A 23,724-nucleotide genomic window follows, 5' to 3' on the forward strand; every position below is an offset into this window, starting at 1 on the left:
AAATCTTTTTTCAGTCCCTTTTCATCAACAGTGTGCTAATTTGTTCGTGATTTAAATTAATTAAATCAAACATTTATTGACAATATATTGAACATTTGTTATTTTATTGAGGAGAATTATATTGCTATAATTATCATTATTTTATTTAAAACATCAGGACCCCCTCAAGCCAACCCCTTTATTCCTTCATCATTGCTAAACTAAGAGATCATTAACCTGAACTTGAGCGTTAAAATTATAAAGGGAACAGCTGTTCTTAATAAACTGTACACTCCACTTCCAGCTTATTTTATTGGGTTATGTTCATTGTAATGCACCACTGGTTTCAAACCTGACCTGTAGTTAAAATGCTGGGCATATCAAAAAAGCTTGTTAGTTTCCAAGAGCCCAACACCCTTCAACTTCTTATCAATGGCGTGTTTCCATAGAAACCTGTGAGCTCACCTTCATTGTTGGTTTTACAGAATGGCTTCAGTTCAATGCAAGGAACACAACCTGTGGAAGGTAAGTGTTTATTTATAAACGTAATTTATAAACCTTTATTTATTTTTTTATATTACGTAAAACCTGAAAGTGATAGTTACCACACACTCACTCTCTTTCTTTCTCTCCTCCCAGCTGCAGCAGGCTCTGCAGTATCCGTCAAACCGGCCTCTGATTCAGTCACGCAGGCATCGGTCTCCAGCATGGGCACTTTGACTGACAGCCCCGCCTCCTTGTTGACTGCATCCAGTCAGACATCGCTTAGCGCCCTGGGGCACGGTGAAGACCTGCCTCCAAGCACCCTTCCCCCTCCTCAGCACAACAAGTGAGATGCAGCTAAATTAACACACATGATAAAGCAGGAAATTAACTAGTATCTTAAGTGATGACCTCTGGGTGTACCTGAGTAGCAGTAAATGTAATGTGACTTGGTGGATGTTGAGACGTGCTCTGAACCTTGCTGTCATTTTTGCAGCTCTCACCCATCACAACAGAACAGCCATGCTCCATCTTCAGTCCGGACATCCAACACAAGCTTACTGGTGAGCTCTTTAAATATTTTTCTTAATTTATAGCTGAGCTGTCAATAGAATGTAGATTTTATTTTTATGAGCATTAAAAAGATCAGATTTAACTAGATAGAAAACATGAGTTATATGTACGTGCTTACAGGACAGTTTATCTCCCTACATCTCCCCTAGCATTTCAAAGCTCTACATTTCCTGTCATGGCAGACGTACGCATTAGATGTCCATTCACGCTAATGGAAATGGAATCTCATCAATCCTAACCGCATTTTGTTCTCTTCTTCCTTCCGTCTCTACAGCATCCAAGCGTAGACGGTGACTCAAGCCTGCACTCCTCCTCCTTCCCTTCCTCCGTCTCAGCCGTACCGTCTTCGTCAGTCCCCTCCTCTTCCTCTGTGGCCGCTGCTGCCGCACAGGTGTCGCTAGGAGCCCCTCAGGCCTCCACTGTTGGCTCTGCCACGGTTTCAGCCCCCTCCGGCCTCGGCCCCGTCAGCAGTCTGGCCATGGGCCTCAACACTGCCTCCATGTGTGCCCCGGCTTCTGCAGCCGCCACCATGTCAGTCTCCACAACGGCTTCCATTCCTCCTTCAGCTACTTCCTCATCCACACGTGGCTCGGCAGCATCCTCAGGTTAGACATAAACACAAGCACAAACAAGTCAGTGAAAAATACAGTTTGTGTTTGATATCCACTCCCTCTAGTGTATTTACGATAATAAGAAGATCTTTTTCTTTGCCTTGGGTATTATCCTGAGGGTAGCAACTCAAACTCAGACCGAAGGGCATGTGTTTTGTCGGACTGACGACGCTTTCCTGTGTACAGCTGTGCTGCAAAGGTCATCTAATGCTGCCTTTGTTGGCAGCCTTCTAGCTTTCCTGCTGTCTTAATAATCCTGGTCAGCTTGTTTCTATGTAGTCAAGTGAGAATTAAAAACAAGGATGCTCTCTATCAGGCTGACATACACATTTTCCAAAACGTCAAGACTGACCCCTTCAGTTTCGTAAACAGTCTCCGACTAGCCCTCTTATCTAGAAAAATCAACATTGTTTATGAAAATAAAAACAGTTGACCATTCCCTCATCACTGGTCTGATTGATTTAGAATAAGTTCCTTTGATTTCTCAACTTTAATCAACATTAAAATTAATTTGGTGTCAGGGTTTCATAGGTCTGATTAACTTGGGGGTAAAGTGGACTATCAGGAATAGATATGCATCCATAGTTGCAGGAAAGCATTAAGTAGAGCTTGGCTGTGGTGTTGATGATCTTTAATCCCTGATTTGGCACGGTTTTGTTTTGATATTTGCCCAAGTGATAAATGATCACACCTGTAATCTCCTTGTGCCTGTGTGAGAGCTTGTTGGTGATGTATAGCTGTGTAACTGTGGTTGTTTGTGTGGACAGGCGGAAGTGATTTTCTGAATTATCTGTGGCTTCCTCATTGTATTTTGCAGGTTGTTTGGGGGTTTTTCAGGATGTCCTCTGTAAATTTGTGGCATTATCCCACAGTGGTGCAACTATGGCAAATATTTATTGAGAACTGTGCTTATGTGATCATCCTTTTTAATTAAAAAAACAATAACAGAATATGATCCTTTTTAATTTGTACGAGCACAATGTTTTTGTCTGAATCGGGAATGGATAAATTGGTTTCCATTTCATCACAGTCACTGGCGGGGGTTTTCATGATTCTGACTCATCTCTTGTTCCTCTGAAGCTTTTTTTTCAGAGGTTAGATTTGTTTTGTTTTCTTTACTCCCTCTGCTGGCGCATAGTTTTTCACGTGGTGTATTGCAGTCATTTACTGGTGAAGCTTAGGGAGAATAATTTGTGTAAAATAATGCACTTTTAACAATTTTTTTCCAGGGAAAGCACCTCCAAACCTGCCACCTGGAGTGCCCCCTCTACTGCCCAACCCATACATCATGGCCCCTGGACTACTGCACGCCTACCCTGTAGGTTCCTGCCACGGTCAAGTCAGTCTTTGTACAGTCTGACCTTTAACCGTGCTTGCCATAGTTTATGGTATGTAATTCACAGAGAAACACAGTTTTGTGAAACATTCTTTGTTTTGTCTCAGCCTCAGGTGTACGGCTATGATGACCTACAGATGCTGCAGACAAGAATACCGCTGGTGAGTTTTCTTTTGTGGAAAGTCTTCAGCTGCTTCAATAAAAACATTATGCCCAAGTCTTACTCCATTGCCTCATGACCTATATTTTTAATTAATAAAATATATTTTTCTCTCTCCAGGATTATTACAGCATCCCTTTTGCAACTCCAACAACAGCACTGACTGGCAGAGAGGGCAGCCTGACAAACAACCCTTACTCTGGTGAGCCGTCCTCTAAAAAATGCGTCTTTTTAAAAGTTGAGGTTGTTGTGGACCAAATTTTGGTCCATATCAGACTGTTCCTGGCAGGATGACGGTGCACCTATCTGTGGTCACACCTGGGTTTTATTAGGATTATATGGGCCGCATGTCTTTTTATATATCGATTTAAATAGACAGAAAACCAATGAATAATTTAAGAAACATTTAGAAATAGCACTTCCAGTATGTCCCAGCTAATAATCCAGGTATGTATCAGATCATGAATGCATACCCTATTACAAAGATCGGGGGCAGTAGGATAACTATGAATCTTTTTTGATGACTGAGATTGTTCCATCCAGAGCATGAATGGTTTAATGTCCTATCAGATATGGCACCTCACAAAAAGCCCAAAATTATTTTTACCCTAAAATTATTTGTGATGTGATTACTTCTTGACCTCTTGTGCAACATTTACACTTAAACTTGTGTAGTAACTTCCCATTCTGTCCTGTCGACCCTCTCTTTCCCGTACGTATGCATGTAGGCGACTTGTCGAAGTTCGGGCGAGGTGATGCATCATCCCCGGCTCCAGCCACCACCTTAGCTCAGACACAGCAGAATCAGACCCAGACGCATCACACAACACAGCAGCCCTTCATCAACCCTGCGCTGCCGCCTGGCTACAGCTACACGAGCCTCCCATACTACACTGGCATGCCAGGCCTGCCCAATACCTTCCAGTACGGACCTGCTGTGTTTCCGGTGAGAAAAACTTAAGTCTCCATTAGCCCACTAAGTTGTTTGCTTCCATTAGAGTCCTGCTCCCACCTTGACTTTGTTTTTTATCTTCTCGAAAAGAACAGACACATTATAATATCATGTGGAAAATAGGTGGCTTTGGACAGAAGCAGGATTGTAACAGTGGCTAGCAAACAACATTTGATGTGTGCATAAATGTTTGACAGAAAAATGCTTTTGGTGTCCCTGTGAGATTGTAATTTTAAATTAAAATATTTCCTAATCCCACAAGACAAACTTCAGTTACCCTTTTTAGTTTGAGTTTTTCCCACCATGCTGAATTGATGGCATTGAATGCTATGGTTGTTTTTTTTTTTTTTTCCAGGTGGCTCCTACCTCGTCAAAGCAGCATGGTGTGAATGTCGGCGTCAATGCATCAGCCACGCCCTTCCAGCAGGCTAGTGGCTATGGTTCCCATGGATACAGCACTGGTGAGACACTATACCGTACCAAGATGTCATGTTTAGAGGGTCATGCAGGTCCTGCTCTGTATACTTGCATAACGATAACTGTGCTGATTCTCACAATGCGGCCATTGATTTCTCATCGGCGTGGAGTGCGTATTTCTTTTGAGCCTTGCAGCATGTACAAGCATAAACATGATGCTTGTGTAAAGACGTTTGTTTTGCTTCTGTCAAAGCAGTAATGGTTTGTAAAACATTCTTGTCTGTCGACTCTCACTTGAACTGTTGACCTCAAAGTTCAACTAAAGGTTTTCAAATTCACTGTAAGTGGAAAATCTGCATCTTGTACCCGGTTTTCATTGCCTGTATGGACCTTGCCTCAATAATTCAGCTGTTCTATAATGGCAAGAAAATGTCTTTCTTTCTATTAAATGGCTTTTCATGATAAAATATATGGGACTGCCATTTAAACCAAACAGGAAAAGGAAGATGGGCTTGAACAGTGGCAACTGGCTTTACCAGTTTAAATAACAGAGGGGTTAGATTATCGGTCTCCTGCTGTCTTCCATAGCTTGCTTTGCTCATTTCAGAAAGTGGAGTTTGCTCCAAGGCTTCACCTTCTACCACATCTCCTGCGTACACATTCATCTTAAACACATCAAATGGAGCACCTGCCATCCTCCTTGTATTTCCTAATATGTCTCCACTTTGAGCCCATTTTTCTTTCAGCATTTTCACATTTTCCCAGTGGCCTTCTAGTATTAGCGCCATGATTCACTGATGCTTTATTTTATTTTCATACTTAAAAACATCCACCTTTGGTCACTACATGTGCGACACCTATTTGTTCTAAGCTGCACCATCTGCTGCTTTCTGCCATCACCCAACTCAAGCTCACTCTCCAACCCCCCTCTCCCTCCCACACACACCCTGCCTGTCCCCTCACTTCCCCCACCTCCTCCTCTCAGACTTGGGTCAAATAGTACTTGCAAATGATGTTGGCGTTGATTCTGAACTGCTTGTTGCAGGCTTTGCCAGAGAGGACAATGCATTTAGTGTCAAAGTTCTAATAATAATTACTCTGATAATTCTTACAGTAAAGTATCCCGATGTCAGTGTATATAGTGTTTCCTAGAGGACTTGACACTATTTGTATTGTTGCAATTTGGTAAAACCTGTCCATGTGGTGCACAGTTTCAAACAAACGCTATGAATGATTTGCAAACGCTATCTGGGGCAGGTCTGCTTCCCCTGCCTGGTGTGTCTAACGCTGTGGGCTGCGGCTGTGTGTCTGACTGTTGCAGGCTATGAGGATGTGGGCCAGGCTTCAGGGAGTGGGGATTTCTGTAAGGGCGGATACGGCACTGCCGTGGCCGCTGCCGCTTCTGCACAAAACAAGCCAGCCAACTCTGTCACCGGGCCTGGAGTCGGTGAGTGCCGCCACATGCCAAATTAAAACAAAAAAGAAGGGGAAAAAAAACCCCTGTCCCTCCCGTCTTCCTCCTTGTGTCTCCCCCTCTTTGCTCTCGTTCCTTTGCCTCATTGCTGATGAGCTGTGCCTATGGGAAGACCTGTCGCATTACATCCACTTTTAGACAGCCCAGTGCAGCCTGCCTCTCTTACAAGCCCTGTCTACCATTCTGTCTATTACTTGTCTTCCAGGGCAACTCATCATAAATCCAATCTGGCTTGTATATTCCAAACAATTACGCTGTGTAATAATCAGGTTTAGAGTAAAAAATGTGGCAGGTCACAAGGGCTGTTGCTGCTATAAACTGATGAGTTAGCCCTGGTTGATGCTGTCCCATTTTCCCTCTGTGTTGCTTGCTCTTCACTCATGTTGTCATTGCTGGTATGTCTGTCTCCACAGTATTGAGTTTGCTGTTCTGTCAGTGAAGTAGGTAACAACAACCTAAAAGGGAAACAAAATTTCTTACTCGATCAGACAATACCGTCCTATATGAGGTTGTGAGATTTATTTTTATTGATTTCTCTTTCAGGCACGTGAATGTGATGCCAATTTTATGTTGGTCTCCTGTCTCCTGTGTTTTGTTTTGGGTTTTTTTTGTTTGTACTTCAGAAAAGTCGCAACAGCAATCACACGCTTGGTCCTAGTAACATTTCAGTAACATTTCTGTAATGCTTATAGCAAAGGACATGTATGAATCTCTATCAGATTAATGTGAAGATTACTGCAGCACACAGTGATGGTCTCTCTGCTGGCAAAGGACATTATTTAAAGCTGTAAAATTACACAAACCCCTATTCTTAAAGGATAATTTCGGTATTTTTAAACCTGGGCCCTATTTTCACATATTTAGGTGTCGAAATGGCAATTGTGCCTGTTATATACCAGGTGTTTGGCAACATCATGGAAAGGATTCCTTTGAGTGACTCCCGGCGACACCCGTAGTTTTGAAACTGAAGTCTCGTGTGTGAGTCAGAGAGGAGTTTGTTGTGTTGGAGTAACGTTAGGAGATAAAGTCTCCTAACTCCTCCTTCGTTTCTACCGTCACTGACCTGCAACAACTCGCCTCAAAACAAATGGTGTCATCGGGAGCCCCTGGTATGGATCCTTTCCAGGATGTTGTCAGACACCAGGGCTTAAAGCAGGCTTAACAAACTCTGAGCTTATCCCTGAGCTCTGGGTTGAGCCTGAGATGGGAAACTCTGAATTTATTCTGATCAGCTGTTCTAGAACAGAAAATTCAATCGGGTATGTTGAGCCTGATTGAAGCGTGTGCGTGGGGATGGAAAAAAAGCCATCATCAATGGATCTCTGATACTAGTATCAGAGTAAATAAAGGCCTCCATTTTAATCGGATGGAGCTATAAATATGAATGTTTGCCAGCGCGGACCATGATTGGCTCTAAAACGCAGGAGTGGAAGAAGGATCAATGCGTTAACATTATTAGGCTACTATACAGCGTTCCTCATTCATCATTTACCAGACTGGAATTTCCTTAATGAATGATAAAGTGCTACAGCCCATACAAATAGGAAGGCTATATTTATTAAGCTGTAACCCAACGGGAGAAAATGCCGGTGGCAATCGGCTACCTGATTCTGAAAATAGGTATAGATCAAATATAAGACGCAGTTTACTCATGAACCTGTGATTGTAAAGTCACAGTCATACCCAGCAGGTTAGCTTTTAGCTATTTTTCGCAGTGGAATATGTGTCTAGCCTATAAGTTAAAGTTTTAGAAGTCTATTTTATATTAATAAAATCTTGCTCATTTCGTATTTTATTAATGCTGTCAAAACACATTCAGATCAGCAGCTAATAATGAAAAACTCACTTTTAAACCTTATTTAGGCCAATTTGTTTCAGCTGCACCACAGTCATCCTCACTCAGAAATAGTCACATTATCTCCAGTTAATGACGATAGGAATGTTCCAATCAGTGCGACTAGCCTACAATATGAAAGATTACTGTTCACTGATCAGTTTTATAGGTTACACATTAAACCGTGATTACTGCAGTAATGTAGCCAACAGTAAGTGTTTTCAGTGCAACTGTCCACAGAGTCGCAGCGTTAAAGATGGACATAGATTTTATTCTGTACTGAGGATAAATCCACAATGTGCGGAGATTGATCATTAAAGCGGTCATGTTCAAGATCATGTTTGGGTAAAAACCTAATAGTCTATCTAACTTGGATTTAAGTTTTTAAAGACAGCTTTGATATTGACAGAATGAATAAGGAAATGAAACCGTGGAGGGAGAGTGAGGGAGGGAGGGGAGGAGTCAGAGAAACTGACAGTTTTCCAACTTATCCCGTGAACCTCACCTCCTCCCGAGGCCGGAGTTACTGATCTAGGGATTATCTTATCTCGTTCTCGGAAACGGAAAACCCAGTTTCCCTCATCTCGGGCTTAACATACTCAGAATTTTCACTAATCCCGCTTTCTGAAACGGGGCCCTGGTGTAACAGTCTGAGCCTGTCAATAGCAAAAAGAAGCACTACTACATAGGGATGTCGCAGTACCAGATATTTAGCAGTTGATACCAATACCAGTAAAATTCCAGGATTCTCGATAACCAATTCGATACCACGGCAAAACAGAAAAAATAAACCCCATGTGCTATAACACACTCCTTTAATGTAATAAAAACATTTAACATTACAAAAAACAATAGCGACATGATGCTTCAAGTAGGCTAATAAATAAAAACAGTCCCTCCAGGAGTTATGTTTACATTATGTTAGCTGGCTTTAGCATTATGTTAGTTGGCTAGGCTACACAGCAATGCCAGCGGCCTCAAACAAAAATAACAGTAACATGTATTTCAGGATAAAGATACGATAAGGATAACATTTTGGATATGGATGTCTGTCTGAGGAGCTTCGCTAAGTTGAATGCGTTTCCGCTTTTAGTCGGAGAAGTTCAATGGCACAGTTTTGCATAGTGGCTGTTGCAAATTTATTACTCCGTTTCCTACAAGGCAGATTGAAGAGTACAGTCATTTTTTCAGAATCTTGGTATTGACTTGGTACTAAAGTATTGGTTATCGTGACATCCCTACTACTACGGCTTAGATTTGGAGTAATTGTGTTGCTCACACCTTGCAATCACATCAAAAAATGGATTTTTGTTTACAGGTTGTAATAGTGTTCACACACAAGGTGGAGGAGGAGGATGTTGGATGTCATGTTAGACCTGTCACTGTACTCACTCACATGATTATTTCGTCATGTTATCAGTCCTCTTGCTCTGTGGCTGACGGGAACTGATTCGCTGCGACGCAATCTTTCTCACCTTCTTCCTATTCATCTCATCCTCCTTCATCTCCTCACCCTGTCTCTCTCTATCTCTCCTGTCCTCACTGAATTATTACGCTGACGTAGATGTTCACACAGACGCTTGAATTGTGGAATTGTTGCCACAAATATGTGTCTATAAAGTGTCTATAGAATTATAGACATTAGATTTTCTGTTGGTACACCATATAGCAATTGTGCTGGTTAGAATCTGAATATAACCATGTGGCGGATCACGGTTTCTTTGGTCGGTGTTCCTTAAGTTACCTTTTCATGCTCTGTTCTTCCCGTTTTTGGACTAATTTTGTCTCCCCTCTGCTCTGTCTCTGCAGGAGTCTCTGTGACATCAAGCAACACAGGGGTACCAGACATTTCAGGGTCTGTTTACACAAAGACGCAGGTAATCCTACATCTATGATAAATATTTCAAGCCTTTCCTCGCAGGGAAGGACTTTCCACTTTCATATGGTGAAAGTGCATTAAAAAGACATTAGTCGGTCACTGAAACTGAGCAAATACAGTTTTGAATAAAGCAAAAATGTCTCTTGTTTGTCTCACTTCCTGCTGCAGTCGTTTGAGAAGCAGGGTTTCCATGCCGGCACGCCAGCAGCTTCGTTCAGCCTGCCCTCAGCTCTGGGGAGCGGGGGACCCATCAACCCCCCGGCTGCCGCTGGCTATGCTCCGGCCCCCTTCATGCACATCCTGGCGCCACACCAACAACCCCACTCTCAGATTCTGCATCACCACCTGCAGCAGGATGGACAGGTAGTGCAAATGCTTCTTTGTTGTTGTTTTTCTCCGTCTGTTGGTGCAGGTCTCTTTCACACCTGTAGTTCAGGACCGAGAAGATAAAAAGATACTTTTATTTCATCAAATGGACTGACGGGAAGCTGTTTTAGTCACTGTCTTCTTGCATCACTGATGCTACATGGACCACCATGGGGAAATCATATTCCAGTGACTGACAGCAGATCATGCAGCACTTCACTGCACCTTATATGTTCTTCTCTGGTGTCATAGAGCTCCCTACAGAAATATGAGCATTGTTAGTTCAGGATGCAACAGCAAAGGAATGACCAATGGGTAGAAAAAACACATTGTGGACCCTTAAACATCTGACTACAAGGGGGAGAACTTCCTGTGTGGGTACAATTCTTCACTTTATTTATTTATTTTTTTTAAATGAGGCACAACCTTAGCACCCCTCTGCTTTACTCCTTTCAACCTTCTGGTGCATCAGGGAACATCCCTACACTCACGTTGAAGGTGCATACTTGTTAACATGGAAACCAAATGTTCTTCTATAAAATACATTCATCAGGTTTTGAATTCATGCTATTTTACAAAATACTGTGGTTGGTCCATTTTTGCTTTCACACCACAAAAAGAAACCCAACAGATGTATATGCACATTTCAGACACAGAGGCAGTTCAATATACATTACATAGGCAACAAAAAGGATTAAGCAAAAAAATCTTAAGATCAGTCAAGATACAATGAAATTTAAAAAAATTGATAAGATGAAATGCAACAAAGGAAGTAAAAGTGTAGTAGAGACACTAATCAGTTATTCAATTTAATTTAGATGTGAAAGTGTTAGGGCACATTTGTGATCGCCTGGTCCTTTGTTCCATCTGTGCACAGCATCGTAGCTAAAAGCAGCTTCAACCTGTTTGGTTCAGACTTGAGGTGCAATCAGTTGACAGGCTGTGTCGGTCTCATTGTTTAGTCCACACCTGAGTTTGATTGACAGCTTTCACACTGGCCTAAATAAACCAAACCGGTCCGCACCAGAGTTCATTGGAAACTTAGATATAAGAAGAAGATAAACATTGTTGCATAGCAAAAACTAATGGATGGAATTGAATGTATACATGGAGTGTTTCACAAGTCTCTTATTTGTCGTTTCCACACTCCTCGTTCCTTGCTTGAACCAGAAGTTGTTGATAAATAAGAGTCAAAACTAAAGAAATATTGAACACTGATTGTGAGAGCTACCAGGAGCTACTCTTCTTAGCTCCGGTAGGCTCCAGTCACCTTATGTTTTGTTCTGTGGTGCTGCAGTGTTTTGAACAGAGGAGCTGCAGAGTGCCCTCTGGTGGGCAAACTATGCAACACTCATGACCTGAGGGAAGGATCTGACTCTTTCTTGTTTAATAGTCATATATCGGCTGTTATAAAGACCGATGCAGATATATCTGCAAGTAGCTAATATCAGCCGATAATATCTGTGAAACGATAAATTGCTTGGGCTCTAGGTCTGAGCAACAAAAGCCCCACAAACAACTTTCTACATTTATTAGAAAGATTTTTCTTTTATTTCTCCCATTAACTTTTATTATGGAGACAATTAAAGTCAGAGAGAATTGGAGAGTCTGTCAGCAAGAAACACGTTTTACATAATTTGTCATTTCTATTCAGTCACATGTGAGGCTGATCATTCCTGTGTTTAGTCCAAATAGACAACAATAAAACATACTAAAATCGTAGCCTAAGGAGTCGGACAAGTCACTAAACTGCACTAAAGTCTCTAATAGGGCTGTCCTCAACTAAGGATTTACATAGTTCAATCAGAATCGTCAAGTCCTGCCTATAGTCAAATCATGTATAAAGCAGCAGCTCACAGATGAACTCCGCTCTTTTCTCCCCTCTCAACAGAGCGGCACTGGACAGCGCAGCCAGAACGCCTCCATTCAGCAGAAGTCTCAGATCAACAAGTCGGCATACAACAGCTACAACTGGGGTGCAAACTAACAACATCTCCCCCCCTCCCCCCCACTGTTGACAGAAGCAAGAAGGGGGCTCATCACTCCTTCTGCCAACTGTCTCCACATATAAACTCCCTCTTCCTCCTGCAGAGATTCCCTCCCCAGTCTCTTGGCCCAGCACTCCCGCAGCTCTGACTGCGGTCAGAGGAGGTGCTGTGCTGAGAGAACGAGCACTGTAATGATGCATGGATGGGGAGGGAGGGAGGGAACAGGAGGGGCTTAGAAGAGAGTGGAGATCGGAAGTAGATGGTTATAGAAATACACCGCCAAGAGGTGAAATATTGCGTGTTGGGAATTTGTATCGTGTTAATCCCCCCCTGACCCCCCCCCCCCCATTTTTCTTTCACTTGTATGTAACATAGAACTGTTTTCTAAAAGAATGAATGTTTCCTGTATGGTTGTCTTTTTTTTTTTTTTTTTTTTTCTCTTGCTGATGGGGAGGAATGAAGTTAATATCTGAAGGTGGGGGGACAGGCTGGTTTTGTATTTCTCTCCCCCTGTCAATTTTGGTGGAAACTCTTCCCTCCCACACAAATACCCAAACACAATAATTAGCTTAATTGCTGTTGTATTTTTGTTTTGTTTTTCATTTTTATGTCATTTTAAGTTTGAAAAAAACAATTCTCAAAAATTGGTAGAGTTGTGAAGTTTATTTTTTACCAAATATAGATATATTATATATAAAGACATATAAGCAAGCTCTCACTGGCTTGGACTGTGAGGAAAGTGTGTTTGTCATGTGACTGCGTGCATGTTTGTACACACGGGGGGGCCACGGGTTGTGTACTGTGCTTTGTTTTCTGCCTAGCACAGGATTTTTCATTATCCAACACTTGTACAGTAACTGTGTTCCCATGAATTATAAGTATGTCCCACCCCTTCTGCAAGAGATTTTGAGTGATTTCCAAGGCCAATACACACCCAGTCTGCCTTCCAGTGTGTTTTTATTTTGTTTCTGAGGCCCCCCACCTCCTCCCTGCTCCACCACCTGTCCCCCATTATAAGGAAACCTGAAACATTGAATACTGATGGACAGAATTGTACTATGTTTTTTTTTTTTGTTTGTTTTTTTTGTCAGTGATTTTTTTTTTTTCTTTTTGTACTGTGCGTTTTAAAATTTAAATGGATAAACTTGTCTTGTACATATATAAAAAAAACACAAGTACTGTAGTTCCTGTTTGTTCGATGGCTTTCTCCTTTTTCTTCTCAAATCCTTGCAGACTTGTTAGCTTTTTGTTTCATATATTTTTTTTATTTTGTAAAAATATATAAATATTAAGTAAATAAACAGGAAAAAGACATTTTCATCATTTTGGATGTGAATGTCTTTTAAGAAACTATTTGTTTCTCATGTGGCTTGTAAATACAGCAGCATCTCTTTCAACAGTTTGACAGTGATGCCGTGGGGGTGTGGCTGAAGGCTGGCCTTGATTCATCGGACAGCTTGAAACGTTAATTCAGATTCTTGATATCAGCAGAACAATGAATTGACAAACTGTGAGGAGCTTGTACCATCAAGTGTTTGGCACAGCTGAAACCGTCAGACTCTGAGGTTTTAGGGGTCTGTTATAGGAGTTCTCCAAGGACTCCAGGGGATCAGTATTACCAAATTAAACTCCAATAATAATCTTTATGTGATTGACACTTTACTGCTGAACAGGTTGGACTGGCTAAATGTCGAGGATGTCACCGAAATACGTTCAGATTTCCTAAAGAATTGCCTTATACTGCCAAATGTATATCTTCATTCAGAGTAATCACGTCAACATGCAGCCATGCTGGAGATAAACATGTCTTTCTGTCCTTAATGTTGGGTTGTAGCAGAGGCATTATCAGTGGTAACTTGAAAAGCAGTGGTGGCACGTTTACTTAATTTAATCAAGTAGGGAAACTGTTATGCTACTCTATACTTTTACTCCACCAAATTTCAGAAGGGAAATATTAATTAAATGTACTGGATTCAAAAAGTAACAGTTGCTAGTTACTTTACAGAGTTAGATAAATTTTGAATGTGGCGTTAAATAAAGGCTCTTAAGTTCTTTCACTGCTACTGAAAAACTTCACTTTGGGTGACTGATCAGTATTCAAAAAGCTGACTAAGTCAAGAAAACCGATCTGTATTTTGCAAAATAAGGGAGGTTGCATTCAGTCAAACGTCTGAGCTAAAAATGCCTAATTAACCCATTCCTTTATTCATTTCACAATGAGCTATCACAATGCCGTACGTTTTGTGGTGCACAATCCAAACGCTTCCATTGTGAAATGTATTGGTGTACTGCACTGAACGCTAACTGGTACCCTACAACATTTGATATGCCGAATTATGCATCCACGCATGCATGTCCTCTTTAGGTCCTTCTAAGACACTTTGCTGTGCTCATTGGTCAAACGGCGTTATCACCACATTTACTGAATGTCAAGGAATGGTACTTCTAAGTGTATTAAAATATTAAAGACTAAACGTTCATAAAATATATACTTCGAATCATTTAACACCATTGATGGACCCCACAAAGAATATTATAGCGTTTAAAAGAAGTATTTGGAGGTGCATGCAATTCTCTGCACGCAGGCAAAACTCGGCATAACACCGGCGTTATGACGCGCGTTGGACCTTTTCGCCGGATGGTTGGCGATTGAACACCGTTGCCAGGAAACAGCAGTCCGGTGGTGGAACAATGTTCTTTTGTATACATTATATTTTAATCTAAATTATAAAACATAAATACAAAACTATGTCATATACAGAAAGGGTCACACGTTATGATGAACTTCAACATTCAGTAGGATATATAGCAATAAAACAAAGGACAGTATAATTTACATTGTATACATTGATTTTCCCCTCTAAACCAGATACAGGTGCTGGAATAGGTATTGAGATCCTTTATCAATCCTTTATTTTTACGCTGTAAAAATACTCCATTACCAAGAAAAAGTGCATTCAGATTTTTACTGAAGTAAACATTCAGACCTATTACCATCAAAATGTTTAAGGTAATAAAAGTAAATGCAGCACAATGGTTATTATATTTCACTACTGACCTTGTATAAATTTTTTAACGTTGTAGTGGGTTGAGATGCAGAGTTTATCTGCTATATATAGTTCCATCAACAACAATAGATCATATTTTATATGTTCATGTTTTAATGTAGAAGCTTTATCTGCAAATTAAATAAAGTTAGATAAATGTAGTTAAGTAAAAAGCTAAATTCCCTTTAAAAATATGTGAAGTAGAAGTATCTCAACTTGTATAAACCTACTGTACCACTACTGTCTACTTCACATCATTGACGACAGCTTATAAACCCGGACAATTTGAATTGTTTAAACCCCTCAACATTTTCCATTGCTAACATTAGCATTTCAAATGTAAAATCAGTAGGCGCCTGAGTGTGGGCTGCTATTTCCGCTGCGCGTTTCTTGTAATGTTTACGGTAACGCAGCGCGCACACGACTGGTTGCTGAAGTATCTGTAACACTTTACGACACTGTTGACAACTGAGGCGTTTGTTGTGTTCAGTGCTGTTGGTGGATCTGTTTTTTTCAGTTATGATTTAGTTTTCTCTGAAAGCTGTCATCAAATGAGTGTTTTTGATTTATTTCGCGGCTTCTTCGGTGTACCTGGAGGCCATTATCGTGGCCGACGGTAAGTTTATGGAGTAAAAGTCAAGTAACGTTACGCAGCTGTCACTCAGCTAAGCTAACAGAGGTTCGCTAATTTGGTAACCTTGATACATTGCACGCTGTTTGTTACCAGTTAGGTAATGAAAACAGCTTTAGCGACAAGATTAGTGTCAGGATGACCACAGGGGTCCCTCGGCTAATATGGTTGCTGTTTTATTTTGGGTAAGAGTGACCTCAGGATTAATACGATTGAGTACTTTTAGATCTATTAACGTAACTGTTAAGATAGTTGACATCACGCTAGCAAAACCAAAGCAAGATTTGATCGTGAATGTACACCACGAATACTCAATCAGTTTTACTTACTGTAACGTATCAGGGACCCCTTCTTCGATGCCATGACTCATGATGACGACGATGAAGAAGATGATGATGAAGAAGAAGATGGATTCTACTATGATGGGTTCCGGGGAGACCAGCAGGACCCCTTTGACAGTGCCTGGAGGTTTGGCTTCAGCTTAGGTCCCGACGGGATGAGGATCCAGGAGCCTCCGGTGTTTGGCCACGTCCTCAGAGAGATGGAAGAGATCTTCTCCCAGCTGGGTCGCAGAGACGGACAGCCAGAGTCTGGACACTTCGGTATGAAAACTGAGCCATGATCCAGTACGTTACTGGTTTTCTTTGCCCTAGAACATTTTCAGGGCCTTTAAAACTTAATTTTGACACATTGAACTATCTTCACGACAGGACCTCAAGATCAGGTCTTGAAACAGTACACACCTTTCTGAAGACCCTCATCATGTCAGCTGATATTGTGCTTTTGTGGTGCATTTACAGACATAAATGTTCAATTAAATTAGAGTTAGCACAAACCAGTTTACACACAGTCATCCTGGAGGCCCCCCTGGTCAGTTGCCTGTTTTGCCCTGTCGGTAATCTAGCTTTAAGATTACCAACAGGTCATCAGTCAGTCAATTGCAATTCTCAGTTGTAGATTCAGTCGGTGTGTTCATTATGTTCTAGGTGTTCCCAGTATCATGCCACCACCTCAGGACAGAGCAGAGAGGGGTGGAGGTGGTTCCAGTGGGAACCCCCTGAGAGACTTTATGCTCAAATCTGATGATGACAACCCACAAGGACTCCAAGCAGGGCCATCAACAGAGCCCAGATATGATGGCCGCCCTTTCTATGAGTCACCAGAATTTCCCAGTTCGCCATTCAGCAGCTGGAAGCCTTTTTCGAAGGTGAATAAGATATTCGCTCCTACTTCCAGACTTTATTTCTATGGTAACATGGAGTGTTACTGTTTACTGTTATGTATTAACTTTCTTATGGTTTAACAGTTTAATGATATTTGGAAGAGGGGGCCACAGAAAGCTCCTGAGGAGGAGCGCAAAGAAGACAGAGGTAGGTGATGTTTTTAATCCTTCAGTAAAGTTTTGTTTTGTGTGTTCCAACTGATTTCCCCATTCCTGTCCTATTCTAGATCTGGACTCTGCAGTCTCCTCTGGGGGCCTGGATCAGATTCTGACACCACCTGCTGGTCAGGCACCGAACCAACCCAGGACGCGATCATTCTTCCAGTCAGTCATGGTCAGCAAGGTGGTGAAACCTGATGGGGTGAGAGAAACAGTTTATCTTGATTTTAGTATAAATCATTTATTCATATACTCCCACAGCAGATCTTTAGGGTTCTGAGAAATGATTCTTATATAATATCATATATAAATCAATCTTACACCAGAAAATAAATTAACTATTTATACATTGTGAATTTATGTTTTTTTATTTCTGGTTTGATGTCTGTCAGACAGTAGAGGAGAGGCGAACAGTCAGAGACAGCCAAGGCAATGAAGAGACCACAGTGACTCGCTCAGGAGGCCTTGGTAGCCCGGAGGGACAAGACCATCACACTGGACGTGTCAGACCAGGTCAGTCCATTTATGTTGTAAAGGTATTTTGATCTATCTAATTGCTTGATCTAGTTCTTATGCATTCTTGTGTTTATTTCAGGTGGTCAAAATCCATTTTCGGACATGCGGGACGATGATTCAGTATTCTCCAAGTTCTTTGGAGGGTTTAAATAAAATGCAAAAGTATATTCTCTCGACTGGTTGACTGTAGCTTTTGTTCCCTGAAAACATTTTAGTGTGAGTGTTTTTCCACAGCTGCGTGTTTGCATATTTGTAGGATCTATGTACAGAACACTTGCATGACCTACAATTGCCAAATGAATGTGCTGGAATAGGGTCTCTTGCCAGATGCTGGGGTTTCCAACTCACAACATAGACTAAAAGCTGCCAATCCCGAAGACTAGCAATTTTCACTTGAGACACATCACTTAAACAATTCACAATTGCATATTTTACTTTTGAATTTTCTTGTAGGATAAGCCTGTGTGTGTGTGTGTGTGTGTGTGTGTGTGTGTGTGATATTTCAAATAAAGAGTCTTAATATACAGTATTTAAACCCTTGTTATTTGCCTGTTATTTTTGACCACTTTCAACACGACTTCTAAAATAAGAAATGGCACCGTCTTAAAAGTAAGTGAATTCACTATAAATAAAAACGCGTGGTTCAATTCAATACATTTAGAGGTTTTGTTGCTACAGCCTTACTACATCTGGGCTTAGCTTATGATGGCTAATGTTAGCAGATTTTAATGTGAGCAAACTTTAGATTTACAGAGTCAGTTTGCCGAATTAGCAAAAGTTAGTGTCACTTTTAACATGATTTGTTTACAGTTATTATTTTACCAATTTTAAGTTAATGCTTTGGTTTCAGGAACTAGCAAACACTACAGTCTTTAGTTTATTTGACAAGATAAAACACATGTATGATCAATGACTTGCATGTAAAGAAATTGTCAAGGATAACACGAAAAAGTCTAGGACTTATTTCCATTGTGGTCCTTGATGTTCCGTCGGCCATAGTAAGGTGATATCAGGTGTCAGAAGTACGGGGCACATATAATTACAATACATACTTTACAATGGCTCCTTGAACTGGCAGCCATTGTAACTCTTAAAATTGTTCTGATTACACAATGTGAAATACATAATCATCTACTATTTAAATGATGTCAGACAATTTAAATTCACATTAATATGTAATAGGATGAGCCTATAGCATGGGACAAATAGGAAGCAAGTCCCAAACTATTTTGTGTGTATGCATAAATGCTTAACCTTGTATTGCAGATCCTGCCTTTGTATTTCAATTTTAAAGTTTTTACTCAACTACTTAACTCACATAGTCCAAAAAGGGCAACCTCATCCAGTTTCATTTATATTAATTTTATTTTTGTAGCCTTGTTTTGCGGGGGATGATGTAACTTAATGATCTGGTTGGGGTGTGTGTCTGTCCTCCACCTGTAGCTTTTATCCTTCCCAGTAACATTCAGTGATCTTTAGGGGAATACAAATATGTATGTATGTACACTCAGACAAATGCTATTGCAGTGTATGATTATGGTCCATTGTGCCAGGATAGTTTGTGCTGAAAAGGACCAGCAGTAAACAGTTTTTTTGTCAGCTTGTGGTATAGAGAAATGAAACAAAGTGGTTTGGACAGAGCAGCTGTAAAATGTGTAGTGAATAAACTGGAGGACATTTAACAAGTTGGTTTAGGTTGAATTTAAAATACAATGTTTACTACTGTCATATTGCCGTACTGGAAGGAATTTCAAACATTTGATGCCAGTGAACTGAAGTGAAACGTGACGTAATCAAAACACTGACAGTAAACGCAGCTTGTCCAGTTCTTGTCATTTCTTTGCACGCCATCCTGTTTCTACCAAGCTGATAAGAGTCTTGATCTCTCCAAATTGGAATTGAGCCTTATCAGCCGCTCATCACTTAAGCTCTTTTATCAAAGCGTGACTGCATTCCACATCTTCTCATCTCCCCATCTTATTTAGCTTATTCCCCTTCTTCTTCTTCTCCTTCTTCTCCTCCCCTGCCCTTTCTCCTTTCTCAGTCCTTCTCAAAAATGGACCTCTATATAAGGCGTAGAGGCATAGGTCAGGTTTGTGGTTTCCACGTGCTTTATCTGAGATGTCTTTGATACGGAAAGAACATTAACTGATGTTCAGTTTAAAAAGAAAAAGAAACATACTTTCATGCGTGAGATATCAAAAGGTCTCATTGCTCTTGTCGTGTTCTGTCAAATCTGCCCTCATGAGGGGAGTGGAGATAATTGTAGTTTTGAGTTTTGCTTGGAAAAATAGGCAGTACACTCTACTTCAGAAAGAACCGTCCTTGCACACCATTTTCATAAACATAGGAATTATACAACGTAGTATCCTCACTCAGCTACTAACATATTTGTGCTCCTGCGTGGACAGTAAAGCATTAAAAGTCATCAATTCCCATTAATAAGAATTTCCAATCTTTTAAAGGTTCAGCTTTTTCAAGGTGAACCTTCCCTGCTATCTAAACTCATTTCCATCCTCTGCCCTAACTTTACAACTTAATCAATGATCTGAGGCCTTATAAAACTAGATAATGATATCTAGAAATCATTGTAGATAACAGAGTCCTGACACTGGCTGAACCAAAGAAAGGTGCCTTTAATTTTCAAATGTTGTATGAATGTAGCAGAAAACAGGGCTTCCAAAAGGCCAACATAGAAACAACATAAAGAACATTTGAGCAACACACCTGTTTTTAAGCCTGTAATGTGCAGAAATCACCAGAAAGTGCAATCAGAAAACAAGATGAACATGAGGTGGGCTTAGATTTACATGCAGATAAATAAATAATAAAAAAAGATTTATTAGCTAATTCCAGTGTTAGCATTTTTCTTGCTGCCTTATGTAGTCCAATTGTCCCCACTTTATTTGACATGGATACCTGTATCCATGTCAAATAAAGTGTTCAGCTTCAGCTCTCAGTGGATTTTTGACAACCCTTGATTGTCATTAATATGTGCCCATTTCTGTATGAGCACTTTTGTTGATTTATGTGCATCAGATGTGCATTCAGCTGTTTCTTTGTACCTGTTACTAGGTTAAAAAAAAAAAAGAAGCTTGTGAATGATCAGAAAGTGCAATGCAGGACGCATGTGTAGCATATTCATGCTGTTTCCCCTTCATTCACGTTCTTCCTCTGGTTTTCCCTTTTAGAAGGTAGGTTATTTTCACAGGTAACCAATAGGTTTGTAAGACTTTTAAACTTATTCTACAGAGGCTTTTAGACCATAAAGTAAAGATGAAATATCTTTTATAAGACTTGATTATACTATACCTATACATGTCATCTCCTATGCTGATGTGTGTCATTAATTTGATGGTCATACCTGAACTGAATTAAATTTGCTGTGATTTACTCCACTGTTGGCACCAGTTGAAAGGTCCAGCAAAATTGAGGGTGTATAAAATAGATACACTTGATATGAATCACATGAAAAATAAACATTATAAAAAATCTACAGTATAAATGTTGTTGCTTATCTGTTTCATGTCTGTGAGATGAGTAATGACTCTTATCACAACTTACAGTGATAAAGGTCCAAGCATGTGGTTCTAGCCAAAGAGAGATCCAGCTCTCATCATCTTTATTATTCTGTGGTAATTTATACTGCTGCAATGCTGCACATAAAACATGTTGTTACAAATAAACAAAATAAGTTGTGAATCAAGAAAGATATATATTTTGCTTGACCTTTTGTAAACACTTTAGGTTTCAGATGAAGAATGCTGAGCTGTTAGGGTCAGATCCTGTTTGCATAAAAAATAAATAAATAAATGTATTAACCAATCAAATGATAAGAACAATCAGAGCCAATTCCGATCAGGTGAGACCACAGCAAACTGACCGAAGGGTGCAAGGCCAGTTCTGTGTAGAGTAGAGGAGAGTATTTTTCATCCAGTAAGGATCAGGATATCTTACAAAATAAACTATTTTCCTCTCATGCATGCTCACAAACACCACCACCTCCGGCCGATACCATAAAGTGTGTGACGTATCCTACAGCTCAAGTATGAAAGGGCAAACTCTGCTCAGTAAGGCAGGCAGGCAGACTGTGCAGTGCTGTGCGGGTCAGATCCACCTGATGACAGCGTCCCCACTCTGAATGTTCACCTGTGGCTGGATGGTGCAGAGGATGGAGAGGCTGCTGAGAAAGTGTCAGATCAGAAACAAACTGGTCAGGGAGTGCATGGCTGAATGCCTCGGAGTCTACGTGCTGATTGTGAGTATTTAAAAAAAATCTAAACTTAAGTTAGTTGCATGAGACACCCTTAAGGTATATTTAAGAGAGGTTGACCATGTGTATCTTTTTATAATGCATGCACTTTTTACGTAAAGCAAAAGATTCACTCTTTAAGTCAATGCCAATACTTAGTGTGCTTTAGTATTTAAAATGCCTCGACAAAAACCTGCTGAGGCAAAGTCATAGGGTAGATGCAGCCTTTTGCATTTAATTGAAGCTGTAAAATGCAGAAATTGTGATTTTCTTCTCTACCAGTTCGTCCTGTAAGTCTCACTTGTAAAGTAAACTCAACATCAACAGAGTTTTTTCCTAAAACAATTACATGCTCACTCTCCTTGTTTTGTTAGTTAATCCACACAATGGATAACCAAGGACTTTGGCCTGAAAGAAAGAGAGATACAGAATGAAAGAGGGGGTGCCAGGGAGCGAGTGAGTGAGTGAGTGGGAGGATGGGTAAGGTTACGGGTGGAGGATAAAGAGTGAGGGTGGCGAAAATGTTGCTCATCAGTGATTTGTAATAAGCAGGGATGTTTGTTCGTCTCTGCTGGCTGGACAGTGAGGATTTACAACACAAATCATAAAGCAAGTTCCTTAGCAATCAAGTTCATAAAAAAGGAGATTATATTCCAAGGCAACGCTGTTTGTTTTGCTTATCTGTGCCAGAACTTTTCTGTGTGATGCGTAAATAAGTCATGCAGATTGTTTTTCAGGTTGGTTTATGTTTCTTCCACTAATACGGCTCTTCATCTCATGTAATTGCAGCTGTTTGGATGTGGCTCCGTTGCCCAGGTGACCACAACGCAAGATAAGAAGGGGCAGTACCTGTCAATCAATCTGGGATTTGCTCTGGGAGTGACATTTGGGGTCTTTGTATCTCGTGGAGTCTCAGGTGAGGCAATGTATGAAAATTATTTGAGAGGTGAGGGGGGCTAAACCTTTGGTTTCTACTGTAAAAAAAAATAAATCCATAAAGACTAACTCCACTAATTTAACACAACAACGTCTGTTTACAGGGGTTGTGGAGTTACTGCAAATGTGAAATATGTAAAAAGCCTTTTGTTGCTCCAGAGGGAGCTGTGTGAAGTGTGATAAACTACACTGCTCAAAAAAATACAATAAAAGGGGAACACTAAAATTACACATCCTAGATCTGAATGAATGAAATAATCTCATTAAATACTCCTTCCTTTACATAGTTGAATGTGCTGACAACAAAATCACACAAAAATGATCAATGGAAATCAAATTTATCAACCCATGGAGGTCTGGATTTGGAGTCACACTCAAAATCAAAGTGGAAAACCACACTACAGGCCGATCCAACTTTGATGTAATGTCCTTAAAACAAGTCAGAATGAGGCTCAGTAGTGTGTATGGCCTCCACGTGCCTGTATGACCTCCCTACAACACCTGGGCATGCTCCTGATGAGGTGGCAGATGGTCTCCTGAGGGATCTCCTCCCAGACCTGGACTAAAGCATCCGCCAACTCCTGGACAGTCTGTGGTGCAACGTGGTGTTGGTGGATGGAGCGAGACATGATGTCCCAGATGTGCTCACTTGGATTCAGGTCTGGGGAACGGGCGGGCCGGTCCATAGCATCAATGCCTTCCTCTTGCAGGAACTGCTGACACACTCCAGCCACATGAGGTCTTGCATTGTCTTGCATTAGGAGGAACCCAGGGCCAACCGCACCAGCATATGGTCTCACAAGGGGTCTGGGGATCTCATCTTGGTACCTAATGGCAGTCAGGCTACCTCTGGCGAGCACATGGAGGGCTGTGCGGCCCCCCAAAGAAATGCCACCCCACACCATTACT

The 23,724-nt window shown here is 40.8% G+C and overlaps 3 protein-coding genes across 7 annotated transcripts in view; all 3 read left to right on the plus strand.

Moving 5' to 3' along the window:
- ubap2l (ubiquitin associated protein 2-like) overlaps positions 1–13,405 on the plus strand; it is a 31,139-nt gene extending 17,734 nt beyond the window's left edge. For 3 of the 5 annotated variants that reach the window (XM_046058287.1, XM_046058286.1, XM_046058288.1), the window contains 13 exons: positions 465–504; positions 619–808; positions 959–1,025; positions 1,310–1,640; positions 2,876–2,964; positions 3,090–3,143; positions 3,263–3,344; positions 3,871–4,088; positions 4,450–4,555; positions 5,833–5,958; positions 9,629–9,696; positions 9,867–10,061; positions 11,956–13,405. In XM_046058287.1, coding sequence (XP_045914243.1) covers positions 465–504; positions 619–808; positions 959–1,025; positions 1,310–1,640; positions 2,876–2,964; positions 3,090–3,143; positions 3,263–3,344; positions 3,871–4,088; positions 4,450–4,555; positions 5,833–5,958; positions 9,629–9,696; positions 9,867–10,061; positions 11,956–12,051 — 1,662 coding nt within the window. In that variant the 3' untranslated portion in view covers positions 12,052–13,405. The remainder of the gene's footprint in view (positions 1–464; positions 505–618; positions 809–958; positions 1,026–1,309; positions 1,641–2,875; positions 2,965–3,089; positions 3,144–3,262; positions 3,345–3,870; positions 4,089–4,449; positions 4,556–5,832; positions 5,959–9,628; positions 9,697–9,866; positions 10,062–11,955) is intronic. The other 2 variants (XM_046058289.1, XM_046058290.1) reach the window with 1 other exon arrangement.
- A 2,131-nt stretch (positions 13,406–15,536) lies between these two features.
- hax1 (HCLS1 associated protein X-1) lies at positions 15,537–17,803 on the plus strand. The gene is made up of 7 exons (XM_046058581.1): positions 15,537–15,715; positions 16,073–16,332; positions 16,717–16,937; positions 17,037–17,100; positions 17,180–17,313; positions 17,504–17,624; positions 17,707–17,803. The coding sequence occupies exons 1-7, from the start codon at positions 15,651–15,653 to the stop codon at positions 17,778–17,780; spliced, it is 939 nt and encodes a 312-aa protein (XP_045914537.1). The 5' UTR covers positions 15,537–15,650; the 3' UTR covers positions 17,781–17,803.
- Positions 17,804–21,660: 3,857 nt separating this feature from the next.
- Positions 21,661–23,724, plus strand: part of aqp10b (aquaporin 10b) — a 5,262-nt gene continuing 3,198 nt past the window's right edge. The window contains 4 exon segments of the mRNA XM_046058500.1: positions 21,661–21,702; positions 21,705–21,796; positions 21,798–21,885; positions 22,669–22,795. Coding sequence (XP_045914456.1) covers positions 21,676–21,702; positions 21,705–21,796; positions 21,798–21,885; positions 22,669–22,795 — 334 coding nt within the window. The 5' untranslated portion in view covers positions 21,661–21,675.

The sequence above is a fragment of the Micropterus dolomieu genome, linkage group LG09 (genome assembly GCF_021292245.1).
Source record: "Micropterus dolomieu isolate WLL.071019.BEF.003 ecotype Adirondacks linkage group LG09, ASM2129224v1, whole genome shotgun sequence".
In the NCBI taxonomy this organism is placed as follows: Eukaryota; Metazoa; Chordata; class Actinopteri; order Centrarchiformes; family Centrarchidae; genus Micropterus; species Micropterus dolomieu.

What these genes read in the sequence shown, in the direction of transcription:
- hax1 (XM_046058581.1), top strand. Translation starts at nt 15,651, where the DNA reads ATGAGTGTTTTTGATTTATTTCGCGGCTTCTTCGGTGTACCTGGAGGC. An exon ending in GCTGGAAGCCTTTTTCGAAG is followed by an intron (nt 16,938 to 17,036) that starts GTGAATAAGATA and finishes ATGGTTTAACAG; the next exon opens with TTTAATGATATTTGGAAGAG. An exon ending in AGGTGGTGAAACCTGATGGG is followed by an intron (nt 17,314 to 17,503) that starts GTGAGAGAAACA and finishes GATGTCTGTCAG; the next exon opens with ACAGTAGAGGAGAGGCGAAC.